This window comes from Vigna radiata, chromosome 2 (assembly GCF_000741045.1).
Source record: "Vigna radiata var. radiata cultivar VC1973A chromosome 2, Vradiata_ver6, whole genome shotgun sequence".
NCBI classification, from domain to species: Eukaryota; Viridiplantae; Streptophyta; class Magnoliopsida; order Fabales; family Fabaceae; genus Vigna; species Vigna radiata.
The window spans coordinates 9,586,242-9,600,386 of record NC_028352.1 but is presented as its reverse complement, the minus strand read 5'-3'; the positions used below and the strand labels follow the sequence as shown (position 1 = coordinate 9,600,386).

The 14,145-nt window shown below is 29.8% G+C and overlaps 1 protein-coding gene across 1 annotated transcript; it reads left to right on the top strand.

Annotated features, from left to right (window-relative positions):
• Positions 1 to 9,158: 9,158 nt before the first annotated feature.
• LOC106756463 (probable beta-1,3-galactosyltransferase 2) lies at positions 9,159 to 13,693 on the top strand. The gene is made up of 11 exons (XM_014638903.2): positions 9,159 to 9,744; positions 10,627 to 10,726; positions 10,829 to 10,899; positions 10,997 to 11,208; positions 11,319 to 11,379; positions 11,638 to 11,710; positions 11,800 to 11,920; positions 12,161 to 12,248; positions 12,346 to 12,471; positions 12,797 to 12,906; positions 13,042 to 13,693. Exons 1-11 carry the CDS (start codon positions 9,635 to 9,637, stop codon positions 13,188 to 13,190), a joined length of 1,221 nt encoding a protein of 406 aa, XP_014494389.1. The 5' UTR covers positions 9,159 to 9,634; the 3' UTR covers positions 13,191 to 13,693.
• The last annotated feature ends 452 nt before the right edge of the window (positions 13,694 to 14,145 follow it).

Sequence of the window (14,145 nt, the reverse complement as noted above, 5' to 3'; positions counted from 1 at the left end):
GTTTATATAAACATATATAAAAAGAAAAATCACATTGTTATTTAATAAAAATGATAAAATCCTTTTTTTTCCTTTAATTCTTATTAAAAAGTTATTCCGAATTTTATTTTATTTGGTTCAATTTAGTTTTTTAATTTTTTAAAATAATCCAATTAAGTTCTTTACTTAAAATTGACAGTTAGATTTCAATTATACATTAATTATTCTTCTTTAAAAACTTAAATATTTAAATTAATTTTATTTTTTTGAAATATAAATTCTAGCTAAAATCTAATGTAAAAGACACAATTTAATTGAATTTTTTTTATAGAAATTAGAAGATAAAAATGGATTTTAACCTTAAAATAACTTACATTTATAAAAAAAAAAAAAAAAATCTTTGAACTTGGGAGTAAGACAATTCTGTTTTGGGAGATGGATGATTGGAGAAAAGGGGGGGTAAGAAATAATTGGCATGTAAGCATTGAATATTTTGGTTGGGTTGGTTTATTTAGTTGAACCACTGATAAAGCAAGAGAAGTGTATAGATGAATATAACCTTTTGGGGTGTTTGGACCATGAATTTGAACATGATAAAGCAGTGGAATTTAGGTTTCTTTGTCTCTAGAATGATTAACAAAATCTTAAAAAAGTTTGGTGGTAAGTATTTTTTGTGGGTCCTAGAGACTTTCAAATTTGTTTACAGTGTTCTTTACGAAAATTGAATCATGGCTCATAGAATCCAAAAAGTGATTTTGATTAGAGGAGTGGAGGACAATCATGCTCTTATCATAAACCCTATTTGCCAAAAATATTGTCATTATTAGCATATAGTGGAATGGTAGCTCCCAAACTTTCAAAATGCCAACTTTCTTTTGAAATTTCTTTGCTCCTTCACCTTTCTTTTTGGATATATATTTTAGATTATCATGATATCAATTATACATATTTTCCAGTAAACTAATTGAAAAAAAAAAATAGTGTGTGAGAAAGCATGTAGTGCAAGACACCAAAGTAGAGTTGTTCTAAGAGTCTGGTGCAATGGCAGCTTTGTGTTGCTTGAAGAAAGAACGAAAAAGGAGTACCAACAGTAGTTTAAAAGTGACACTAGAATCCTATTACAAGCAACTATGCTTGCCATTTCCACAACACATGGCTACCTTTGATTTCATCTCTTTTTAGTCTTCAAGCTTTAACAATACTGTTCTTTTATATATATATATGTTAAGAATTTAAATGTGAGTCCAAGTTTCACATTTGATAGAATTGAGAAAGTAGAACCGTATATAAAAGTGAAAGACCCTTAATCCATTGTCTTAAAGTTTTAGATAGAAAGTGATGTCAATATTTTATATGGTTGTTCACTTGAGTGGATTTGAGGGAGAGTAATTGAGAGGATTTGATGATAAATTTTGTTGTTGTTTATTTAAATAGATTTGGAGGTAAGTGAGAGTGAATTTGGAAGTAAATTTTTTTAATGTGTTATATAAATTAAATCCTACACTAATTCTCACAAAGTTTACTTCTAAATCAACTTTTATTTACCTCCAATTTATCCAAATAAACAACAACAAAAAGTGAACAAGACCTGAATGAGAGGAAGGAATTCACCCTTGAAGAAAAGATCGTTAGAAATATGTGAATTCATTATATTTTAAATGAAGATATTTAAACGATTTTATTGAATTGTGTTCTTTAATATATCTATTAAATTGAATGAAAACAAAAATCAATAATATATAAAGAGAGAAAAAATTATTATCTTAAAATTTAAATTATGATTAACTTTAAATATTTAATGTAGACTCTCTCTCTAATACATGCAATCGAACAATTTAACCCTTTATCTATTTTCTTGTTCACAAATTCATTCATTAACCTAAAGTAGATAAATAGAGAAGAGAAGCTTTGGGTTTTACACAAACAAATCGTATACAAATTTTAAGAAACTAGGCATGTGAGGAAAACATGAGAATTTACATTTAAGTTTGATTAGAAGAATAGTCGTCTTTCAAGCAATTCATCATTTGCAAAAATAAATTCTTTAATTAAATTATGCAAAATATAAGGTTTATTTTTTCATGCTAATTAAGCTTTTTTTTTTTTAATTTTAAGAAATAAGTATTCTTGTTATTTTTCATTTCAATTTCAATTATATTTTTTTATATATAAAGGAATTTATGATAATCTTAAATATGAAATTATTTCAAAACTAATTAATAAATATAAGTGTTTTGTATGACTTGAAATGATTTGAAAATGAAAAATAAAGAATTAAGAGGGTTTTACCTATTTTTTTAGTAAAAGTTATCTTGACGAATGAATTTATTTTTCTTTTCAAATATTTAATTCAATAGTATTCTTAAACTTGAATTTCAGATTATTAGCTAATTAATTCAACAGGTTTGAATAAAAAAAGTTGAAATTCTACTAAAATATAAATTAAGGACGTCAGATTTTATAATTTTTAAAAAGATAAAATTAATTAATTGGAAAATGTTAAACAAAAAATACACTCAATCTAAATTAAAGATATAAAATATGATTTACAATTAAATTTTTAAAAACCAAACTTAAATTACCCATTAATTCTTTTAAAAGAGATTTTTTTTTTGTTTGGAAAATGGGTTGCTCGTATTAACACGTGATCTTATAAAAAAAGTAATGAAAATCAGAGAAATATTAGTATTGATTTAACATAACTGTTGGTCACCTTTTAAGAAAAAATGGTTTTGCAACAGTTATTATTCTATTTAACGAAAAAGAAAAAAAAAATGGACACCATAATTTCAGAAGTTTCTCATGTAACATGTGCATATATAAAGGTGAAGAATGAAACTATAAATTAATTACAATTTTTAATATATTTTTTGTTTGTCTCAAAAATTTTTAATATATATTTTTATTTTATAATTTCTTCATTTGAATTCTAAGACTCTTGATATTTTCTTTTTTATTTTAGTACCCCATGAGAGACACAACATGTGAAAGTAGAAGAAAACATAGCTGGAATGCGTGAACACACGTGCCTGTAACTGCTGTCATTCATAATTTTCGTGTGTCGGTGTACTTAACACTAGGATTAATAAATACTTTAATCAAATATATATATTCTTAAAATGAAAAAAGAAATGTACTTCTATCTTGATGAGAAAAATTATTGTAATGGTGAAAGAATAATGTAAATATAATTTGAAAACAATCTGAAATATATTTGTAATTTACTGATTAAAAATATAAATGCAAAAGTAAATTATTTAAAACGACTTCTAACATAATCCAGTGATTAACTTATTTTTGTAATTATAATTTTTTAAAAATATGAATCTAATATTTTTCTTTTTATCCAAAATAAAACACACGGTAGTTTTATGGTAAAAAATAAATGAATATTTTTTTCCAAACTTGGAACAGTCTTATTTAAATTACCTGTCCATCACTAATATTTTGACACGTGTAATCATTCCACAGCTGTATTGAAAGAATGAGTCAAGCAATGATGCAATTGGCCCAATCTAGACAATGACCATAAATTTTTAAATAATGGGAAAATTATTTAAAAATTCAAGAAAGTGATTATATATAACTATTTGTAATGGATAATTGTATGAAAGAAATTTTAAAAATTCAAGAAAGTGATTATATATAACTATTCGTAATGGATAATTGCATAAAAGAAATTTTATATATTAACGGTTTTCTTTTCTAATAAATAAAAAGTAATATTTATTCAACAATATTACTATATTTCTACCCTAGACATATAATAATTAAATGAGTTAAATTATATATTATAACGTTCTTGCCCATTTTTACTTTAGAACATAAACAAACATTTATACATGTATTTAATATTTACATGCTTAAACAACCATAGTCACCCATTTATATATATATATATATATATATATATATATATATATATATATAATCGATTTTAGAATGTATATTAAATAGATTTTAGAACATGTGTTAGATCGATTTTGTAATCCATCTAATATAAACAGAAGTAATATATCAAATCGATCTAACATGTTTTTCAGTATTTACAAAATTGTGAACATATTTTTTATTACATGGATTTTCTTCAACTTATTTAATATGTTGTTCTATTATATTTATTTTGTACTAGTAAGATTTTCACTTTTTTTTTTTGTTAAATATGTTTTTAGTCCCTATATTTTAGGACGATTTTGGTTTTAGTCCCTCTTTCAAACTAAGGTACAATTTAGTGCTTCAACTTTAGAAAACTCTGGTTTTAGTCCTTTTTACCAAATTCTTTTAACTTTATTTGTTGTTTCAAGCACGTTTCATTATAACATTTGGATTGTTTATACTGTTTGACACATTTTTGCTTCAATGTTAACTGAGAAACGCGTTTGAAACAGCAAATAAAGTTAAAAAATTTTGGTAAAAAGGACTAAAACCAGAGTTTTCTAAAGTTGAAGGACTAAATTGTACCTTAATTTGAAAGAGGGACTAAAACCAAAATCGCCCCAAAGTATAGGGACTAAAAACATATTTAACCCTTTTTTTTGCATTATGTATAAAACCAAAGATATTAATTAATTCTATGTTATTGATATAACATTGAAAGAAAAATAAATTTATTATTAAATATTATATTTTACTCTAGAAAATAAAATATGTTTCACTAGAAGAAAATTGTATTAATTATTAGGTTTAATACTATTATTGGTCTCAATATTGGTTGGAAATATTCAAAATGGTTCCAACTTTTTTTTGCCGTTCAATGTAGTCCTAAATATCGTAATTTGTGTTCAATTTAGTCTTTTATGCAAAGGCCGTTTAAATCGTTAAGGGCCAGATGCCCAGCTATGCAATCAGTGAATGACGTGGACACTTTAGTTGTTGACCTATCTTGACTCAAACATGATGTAACCAATGAGGAACTGTCGCGTGACAACCCCTTCCCCACCCAAAATTAGGGTTTCAAATTGGGGGAAAGGGGAAAACCAAGTGGCTTCTTCCTCCTACGCCGCTTACTTGCGTTCTTTTCTGCTCTAGGGAATCGATGTGCTGCTCTTTTTTCTTGCGATGTGTGAAGGTGATGAAGGCTTTGATTATTCATGGTGGCACGAAGCGTCAATGGAAGATGGCCATGGTTGCTCATGAATGAAGAAGCAGCACTGCTCAAGGGTTGATGGTAATGGCACATTGGATTCATGAAGCGCAATAAAGATGATGGATCTGTTTCATGGTTTAGACGACTTAGGGTTCTGTTGATTTTGGAATTTGCAAGTGAAAGATGTTGTCATCGTGATGGTTTTTTTTTTTTATTACGGAGACTTCCGCGGCTAGGCATTGAAGAAGACGAAGATGGTCTTCTAGGATGGCGGTTGAAGATTCGTGCATCAATAGAGTTTGCGATTTTTGGGTTTTTCTGTAGGTTTCTGATGCGGCCGATGATGGTGATGCATTGAGGATTGCGCGTGACGCTAGCAATGTCGAGTAACGACTTGATTTAGGGTTCCATGACAATTGAAATTTTTTTATTTTTGGGTTTGCAGGTGATGAAGATGGAGTTGATTTCACGACGACCATGGAGGTTGGAAACGACGACTGCTGTTGATGGCACGACGACATGGTGCTGGCGGCGGTGCTGTAGTGGCAGCTTAGGAAGAAGATGACAGTCTGGGTTTCTCTGCAGATGGGTTCTCGCAAGCTGTTGGGTCGCCATGGTGATGGTTTGAGAAGGAGAGGCAGTGGCGTCGATGGAGATCCACGATGGAAGAAGGAGAAGATGGTCCTGGTTGGGTTTTTGGGTGGTTGTTAGCCGGAGAAGATGAATAGCAGTAATGGTGGTCCACATCATCCACTGACTGCACTGCTAGACATTTGACCATTAACGATCTAAACGACGTATACAAAAAAGACTAAACTGAACACAAATTACGATATTTAAAACTACATTAAAAGAGTAAAAAAAATTGGAACCATTTTGAATATTCCTAACCAAAATTGGAACCTTGCTATTAAGCCTCATTATTAAAAATAGGAGGAGGTTTCCATAAACACCCCCATAAAAATGGAGAAATGACTCAAATACATACGTTTAATTAAATACGATAATGATTTATATCTCATGTTATTATCTTTTCTATATTCTTGCAAACATTGTGATTTAATAACTTTGCACAATTTGTTGGTTCTCCTTACTCCTTTGCAGGTTTTTTATTAGCTAATTAAAATTTGCTGAGATAATATTTTGAACTGAATAATTCAAAACTGCTAAATTATATAGTAAAAGTATAAAATATATTAAAAATGAGAAAAAAATTGTAAATTCATAGCTATCTAAAAGGAACCTTTGTAACTGTGTCACTGTCCATCTTTTCCTCTTTGTTCTTTATTCTTTGAGCACATCGCCAAGAAGCTTTGTACCTAAAATTCTCAAAACAACATTATTGAATATATCATTGTCAAGGATGATAAAGCCGAGTTATGCTATTTACCCAAAAAGAAAAAACCAACCAAAATAAAAAGAACAAAAAACTTATTTGTTTGTTTAATCGTATGAAAATTCACCCGCATCGATTTCTGTGTCAACATAATCTATGAAACGTAATTATTAACATTTTTCAAAATTGAATTTTTATATTTTTCTCAGTATAAATCAAGTCTGTAATTAATCAATTAACTATATGTAAGGAAAAAATCGAGACCATATGATATGATTCTCTATCATAGAGATAAGATGATGATAAATCATTTTAAATATTTGAACAAATTTATGACTTATTTTTTCTTTCTGTCAATGAAATTCTCACTTGACAATATAAAAAAATAATTACAAAAAAAAAAACCGCTATCTCAAACTATCCATTAATATAAGTACCTTAAAATATGAATATGGACGGTTAACTAATTTTAATAAATTATTGGTTTAATAGGTTCGGAGGTCCTATATTTGGAGGTTTGTTTTAATTGGGTCTTCCAATTTTAAAAGTGATCAATTAGGTCCCTAATTTTGTCAATTTGAATCAATAAAAGTCTTTCCGTTAAATGCAGTTAACGCCGTGAAGTTTTTGAACATGTGGCACGTTGACGCTTCAAGTGCATAGGTGGAAGCGTCAACGTGCCACATGTTCAAAAACTTCNTGACGCTTCAAGTGCATAGGTGGAAGCGTCAACGTGCCACATGTTCAAAAACTTCACGGCGTTAACTGCATTTAACGGAAAGACTTTTATTGATTCAAATTGACAAAATTAGGGACCTAATTGATCACTTTCAAAATTGGAGGACCCAATTGAAACAAACCTCCAAATATAGGACCTCCGAACCTATTAAACCTAAATTATTTAATAAACATATTTTTCAGAATTCAAAACACACTATGCTATGATGGTAGTAGCTCCATTATCAATGGCTTTTATTTTAGTTATTAGTTAAAGAGTTATTAGGGTTTTTAATTTATTAAATAAATTGTGAAGTTAAATATATATATTTTTTAAATAAAGAGTGAAATATTTTATAAAGATTTATAAAGAGGGTGCAATTTAAATTATATTTAGTTTTACAAAATTAATTTAATAAAATGAGATTTGCACCCTTTATCATTACATCTCAGTGTTAAATATTTTAAGAGTTAAATATATTTTTTAACTCATTAAAAATAATATAAAAATGTATTAAACAGTGTAAAAATTCGAATGTTAAAATAAAACATGTTAAAAAAAATAATATAATTGAATTATATATAGATTCAATTTTTTAAAATTTAAAAACTAAAACATATTAAAATTTTAAAAATCAATTCTAATTTTCTGTAAAAATAAATAAATAAAACTAAAATTATATTTAACTTACATTTTAAGTATAAAATTAAAAAAAAACTTTATAATAAATAATACAACATATCCAATTTATAAATTTGAGTAAGAGAAATCAAATAAACTTGATTAGCCTAGTTTAAAAAACATTTTTAATTACTATAAAGAAAGTTAAATCTAAATTTAACTTAATATCATAAATTAATAAAATAAAATTTACATCCACTTAAATAATATAATTTAACCATATTTTTAATTATCGTGAAATTTATATAAAATATTGATGAAATTACAAATCATATTTAGAAATCTTAATATAAGAGACATTCTATTTTAAGGTAAAGCAATGAAATCATTAAAGCTGAAGCTAAGGTATGTAAGAGTGACAAAAATTCACCAATTAGTCAACAATTAGAAAAAAACCTCTATATAAATATAAATATAGAGTTCTCAAATTGGATAAAACATATATACCTACAAGATTATATATATATATATATATATATATATATATATATATATATATATATATATATTACCAGCAATAAAAAATATAACTGAATATAGATTTAATGTTTCAGTAAATTTTATTTTGGTTCAGAATTATTTTATATATTTTTGTCTCAATTAAATTTTTATTTTTTAAAATTGAATCAAATAAAAATTTGTGATTCGATTGAACTTAAAAGACTCAGAAATGATGTGTTGACTCAATCTTACAAATTGAATCAAATAGAGATTTATCATCAAATTGAACAAATGTCATTTCGGAGACTTTGACCTGATGTGTTGACTGTATATTTTTATTTGACAGTGAGAGTAAAAATGTAATTGTAAAGTAAAAATATGATGATCATCACCATTGAACCTTGTGATTGACTACTCGATTTGAAAAAAAAAAAACTAAAATAAAGGTTTAAATCTTTTTTTGGTCTCTAAGTTATAAGCTGGTGTTCAGTTTAGTTTTCGCTTTTAAAAATGTCTAACTTTTGGTTCCTAAGTTATAAAAAAATACATCAAATCAGTTCCAACAGTTAAGGAAATCAATGAAATATGTATCAAATCAGTCTCATCTATATTCTTTCATACTTGTGGATTCTTTGAAAGTTGCAAAATCTCTATATCTGAATGGCAACTTAGGTATATATTTCATTGATTTTGTTAACGACTGAGATTGATTTGATATATTTTTTATAACTTAGAAACCAAAAATTGATATTTTTAAAAATGAGAACTAAACTCCAGCTTATAATTTAGAGACAAAAAATGATTTAAACCTAAAATAAAATAAGAGAGAAAGAGAGGATGGTGTTTTGAGTTGTTTATTTAATACTTGTGTGTGAGACTAGCTTGCACATGTTACAAAGTGGAGAATGGTTGGTTTAGTTGAGAAGGTGTGGTTAGAAAATGTGTGAGGAGAAAGAGAGGACATTAATGTGATGACAAGAACATGTAGTGTTACTATAGAGTTTCCATTAAAGAGACGAAGGGTAGGAGAAGGATAGTTTGGGCATTATGGTAAATGTAACACTGGTCGGTTAGCCAGTCCCTTCACCACCCTTCAACGTCCCTTACCACACCTCCAAAGACACACAGAAAAGAAATCACACCAAAACCAACCTCAACACCTTAACACATACCATAAAGCAAAACCAACAACACACAAAATCACAGCTTCAAAAACACACACCGTCTCTCTGTTCTTCTCCTCTCATCTGTCTCTTCTCATTTGATCCATCTTTCTCTTTCTCTCCCTCTTGTATTCTTCTTCTTCACAAGCTCCACTTCACTTTCAGAAACCCAGTTTCTCATCTGGGTTTTTGCCTGTTGAAGTGCCAACTTTCAGGACAGTATAAAAATTATGACTTGGAAGAGCAGAGGAGAATTGCCTTCAAGAAGCGTTATTTCGCAGAGATGGGCACTGTTTTTGTGCTTCGGAAGCTTCTGTGCTGGAATGCTCTTCACTACTAGGTTCCTCACTTTTTTCCAATTCCCATTTCTCCATTTCACACTTTTTTTATTCATAACTGGTGATTTCTTCTCGCTTTTTAACTTCTTGATCATTCTGTTTTGTCAACCGAGTTCGTGTATTTGACTTGTTTGTTTAGTCTTGTAATCAGTGTTCTCAGATCTTTATTTGTCTGTGTCATTAATCATTGGTTTTCTTGTGTTTAATTCGTTGACTTGCTTGGGTGTTACTTTTCTCGTCTATCTTGCGTTCATTGAAGCTCGTAGAAGAATGGATTTAGATCTGGATTCGATTGCCATGAATGATTCTAAATCATGGTAACCTCCGGTTTAAGATTTCATCTTTACACTGTATGATTGACACTTATTGCTAAGTCAACCATGGTGTCTGGTCTCCTTCCTGGTTCAATTCTCATTGCTTATGCTTTATGAATCTATCTGAAAATTAAACCGCTGTCTTTAGAGTTGAAAGCGTCTGTGGATTGAGTCTATCAAAAGGGACAAGTCTCATATAATCGATAAAGGTCCGAATCTCCATTGAGAGAAGCGTCTATATTTCATGTCCAATTGTATTTATTCAAGATTGTCTTCAAGAGGATACTGAAAAAAAGGAAAAGAAAATACTGTGTACGTTACTTGGCATTCTCTTATTTTTTTTTCCTAGGGTAGTTGTGTTATAAGTATACCTGTTAACTTTGAACCGGAAAAGTGGTTTGGTTAATTTTTGGATCTGGGTTGTTAATATTTCAGACAACTTGTTTGTCGGTGCGTTAGATTTTAATAAATGCAGCTTCATTGCATAAGGGTATTGCCTTGGCAACCGGTAAAGTGGTTATTACGTTATGGTACTTTTTTCTGATGTGAAATAGTTGATGTTTATAACAGGATATGGACTATTCCAGAAAACAACAAAGGACTAGCCCGACCCACAGCTGCAGAAACTGATAAATTGAATGTTGTTTCAGAAGGTTGCAATTCCAGAATTGTAAGCACCGACAGTCACGTGGTTGCTGAACCTTTTCTACTTTTGAAATCTGAAATTCATTATTTTTATTTTTTTAATTATGTCTCTTGGTGAACCCTTTAGATGCAAGAATTGGAAATGAAGCGCGATAAAGACATTTATGGTGAAGTTTACAAGAGTCATAATTCCATTCAGTAAGTTATATGTAGAGCCATGATGATACTGTTATAAGTGTTGTTAGCATTATGTTGTGATTTTGCATGTCAAACTTAAGGGGGAGTGTTAATGTAGAACGTTGGACAAGACTATTTCAAACTTAGAGATGGAATTGGCTGCTGCAAGGGCAACTCAGGAGTCTCTACGAAGTGGTGCTCCTGTTTCAGATGATATAAGGATGAGTGAATCATCTGGTAAGAGAAAGTACCTTATGGTCATTGGTATTAATACTGCATTTAGCAGCAGGAAAAGAAGGGACTCAGTTCGTGCCACTTGGATGCCACAAGGTTTATAATTCAACTCCATTTCTTAATATTTTCAGACTTTTTTTGTCATTTTAGCTAATTTTCTGGTTAAGTTTTGTGATGATTGGTTCTTTTGTTAACGTGGAAAATAGGTGAGAAAAGAAAGAAGCTAGAGGAAAAGGGTATCATCATCCGCTTTGTAATTGGACACAGGTAGATATGCTATCTCTATTTAAATGATTTTGTTACATAATTAGCAACATTATCATGTGTTTTTCTCAATCCAAAATCAACATGCTTCAGTAAAAGATTACATTGCATGCACTTATTAGATCTTCGTGTATTCAATCTATATTTTAGTGTACCAGATATGAGGTAATGCACACATGATATATCCAGCAATTTATCAGTCATTACCAATGAATATATTTGATGAACTATAATTGGATTTTTTTTTTCTCCTTTATCCAGTGCTACATCAGGCGGAATTCTTGACAGAGCTATTGAAGCTGAGGACAGAAAGCATGGAGATTTCTTGAGGCTGGTAATTTGACACATGCGTTCCTTTTTGCTTCGTTGCTGCTACCTTCCCTTGCATGTCCCTTTCCACATATTTATACTTTGTTTATGCAGAATCATGTGGAAGGATACCTTGAATTGTCAGCAAAGACAAAAACTTATTTTGCCACTGCTGTGAACTTGTGGGATGCTGATTTCTATGTCAAAGTTGATGATGATGTTCATGTAAATATAGGTATTAATAGTTCTAAAAATCTGAAAATCTCCAACTGCTTGTATAAAATTAGCATGAGGAGTACTTGTTTTGTGATTAACCAACACTCTTCTTGGGCGTAGAACGTCTTCACTTATTAACAATGTAATAAAATAACATACCAGCAAGTCTTAGCAGAGTTTTATGTTTCCATAATAAGTATGCATGATATTGTTTTAACATGAACTTTCTATTCTGAGTCTCTTGCTCTTTCTGCTTCAGCAACACTGGGGGAAACTCTGGTTAGACACAGATCGAAACCACGCATATACATTGGATGCATGAAATCTGGGCCAGTCCTATCTCAAAAGTAAGAACTGCTTGTCCTTTTATCTTTGTTTTTTCATTGAGTTGAATTGTTAAAGCTCTTTGACTTAAGCTTGTTACCTGCCTTCCTTGTTGCACAGAGGAGTAAGATACCATGAACCTGAGTACTGGAAATTTGGAGAGGCTGGAAACAAGTATTTCCGACATGCCACAGGGCAGTTGTATGCCATTTCAAACGATTTAGCTACATACATATCAATTAACCAGTAAGTTCTACTTCCTCTCATTTATGAAGGAAAAAAAAAAGACTAATTGTAAATTGGGCAAACTACTCTCACACCCTTTAATTGCACCCAATGTCTTTCTCTTCTACGTCAATACATCAACCTCCCTCAATTTATGAAACATCATAAGATATCAAGGACTTTTGTATAAATAGGTGCTATATTATTATACAAAATTGAGGATGGCCTGTGTAGGGTAAAAGAAAAAAAAGGGACATTGGCTGTAATAACATAAAATTCCTATAGTATGAGTGTAGTTACATCTATAAATTGAATCAAATCAATGGTATATGTTATTTTGTCTCAGGGATGTTCTTCACAAGTATGCCAACGAGGATGTCTCACTAGGATCTTGGTTTATTGGACTTGATGCGGAGCATATAGATGATAGACGACTTTGCTGTGGAACTCCTCCAGGTGAGTATTTTTCCTAAATGTATAAACCAATTGTGACTCTTAAGAGATCTATATGATCATACCATTACCTATTTGGCTTGCTTTCAAAGTATAATCAAACTTTCAAACATTTGAGTTTGTCACTCTTGCTTGCAGATTGTGAGTGGAAGGCCCAAGCAGGCAACATTTGTGTTGCATCGTTTGATTGGAGCTGCAGTGGAATTTGCAGGTCTGCTGAGAGGATTAAAGAGGTACATAGGAGGTGTGGAGAGGGTGAGAATGCTTTGTGGAGTGCCTCTTTCTAGGAGGTGACACTGGAGTTCTTCCTAACTCAGGAAGACTATACTACTAAGGCAACATGAATGAAGCCTGCAACATTTTTTTTTCTCTCCTTTTCTATAGTTCTGTGCAGTGTAGTGAAATGTTATTGTACACAAGAAAGAAGTTGTGAGAGAGTGTGTGAGAGAGAATATGATGCTTGCTCCCATGGACCTTCTGCATTTTAAGAGGAGATTGACCATGGCAGCACAGCTAGTAAGAAGAGGATGCACCAGATGCATAGTCCAACATCACATCCATTCTTTGATGCTTGAAGGGCCACTCAGTTTGTTCATAGTTTCCATGGCTATCAAGCTCCTAATAAATAGAGATATAATATAATTGGTGGCTGTTGCTGCCTTTTCTGTTTTGGTTGAAATGAAATTATTCAATGATATCTACTTGTTCTTCATCTAAATTTGTCACATCCAACAAGCAAGTTGAGCTTCAACCTTCAAATAAAGATGGTTATTGGTAAAATTTTCTTAAAGGTACACCTACTTCTGTCCCTATAATTGTATTTTCTTTTAAATTGTTCTTATTCATACTTATTCACATGAATAGATGCTTTAATATGCATATCTTTATCTAATGAAATTATAATTGCAGTATTCTATTTTAGTTAATTTCAACATGGTAAGTCATAAAGTATTTGGTTGACAAAATAGTTAAACTTGAATTTTATTATGACACTTATTAACTGTGAAAAGTGAACATAAGTATTTTATAAAAATAATATATATATATATATATATATATATATATATATATATATATATTGATTAAAAATGTTTTAATATATAATTATTTATTTTCTCAAACATGTTTTAAAATATTTGCACTGTAATGATAAAATATGATTGAATTATATTATGCAAGTATGAATATAGTAAGATATTATACTATTTATATTATGAATAATTTTTTAACGCCTAAGGTTCT

What these genes read in the sequence shown, in the direction of transcription:
- LOC106756463 (XM_014638903.2), top strand. Translation starts at nt 9,635, where the DNA reads ATGACTTGGAAGAGCAGAGGAGAATTGCCTTCAAGAAGCGTTATTTCG. An exon ending in GGAATGCTCTTCACTACTAG is followed by an intron (nt 9,745 to 10,626) that starts GTTCCTCACTTT and finishes TGTTTATAACAG; the next exon opens with GATATGGACTATTCCAGAAA. An exon ending in ACATACATATCAATTAACCA is followed by an intron (nt 12,472 to 12,796) that starts GTAAGTTCTACT and finishes ATTTTGTCTCAG; the next exon opens with GGATGTTCTTCACAAGTATG.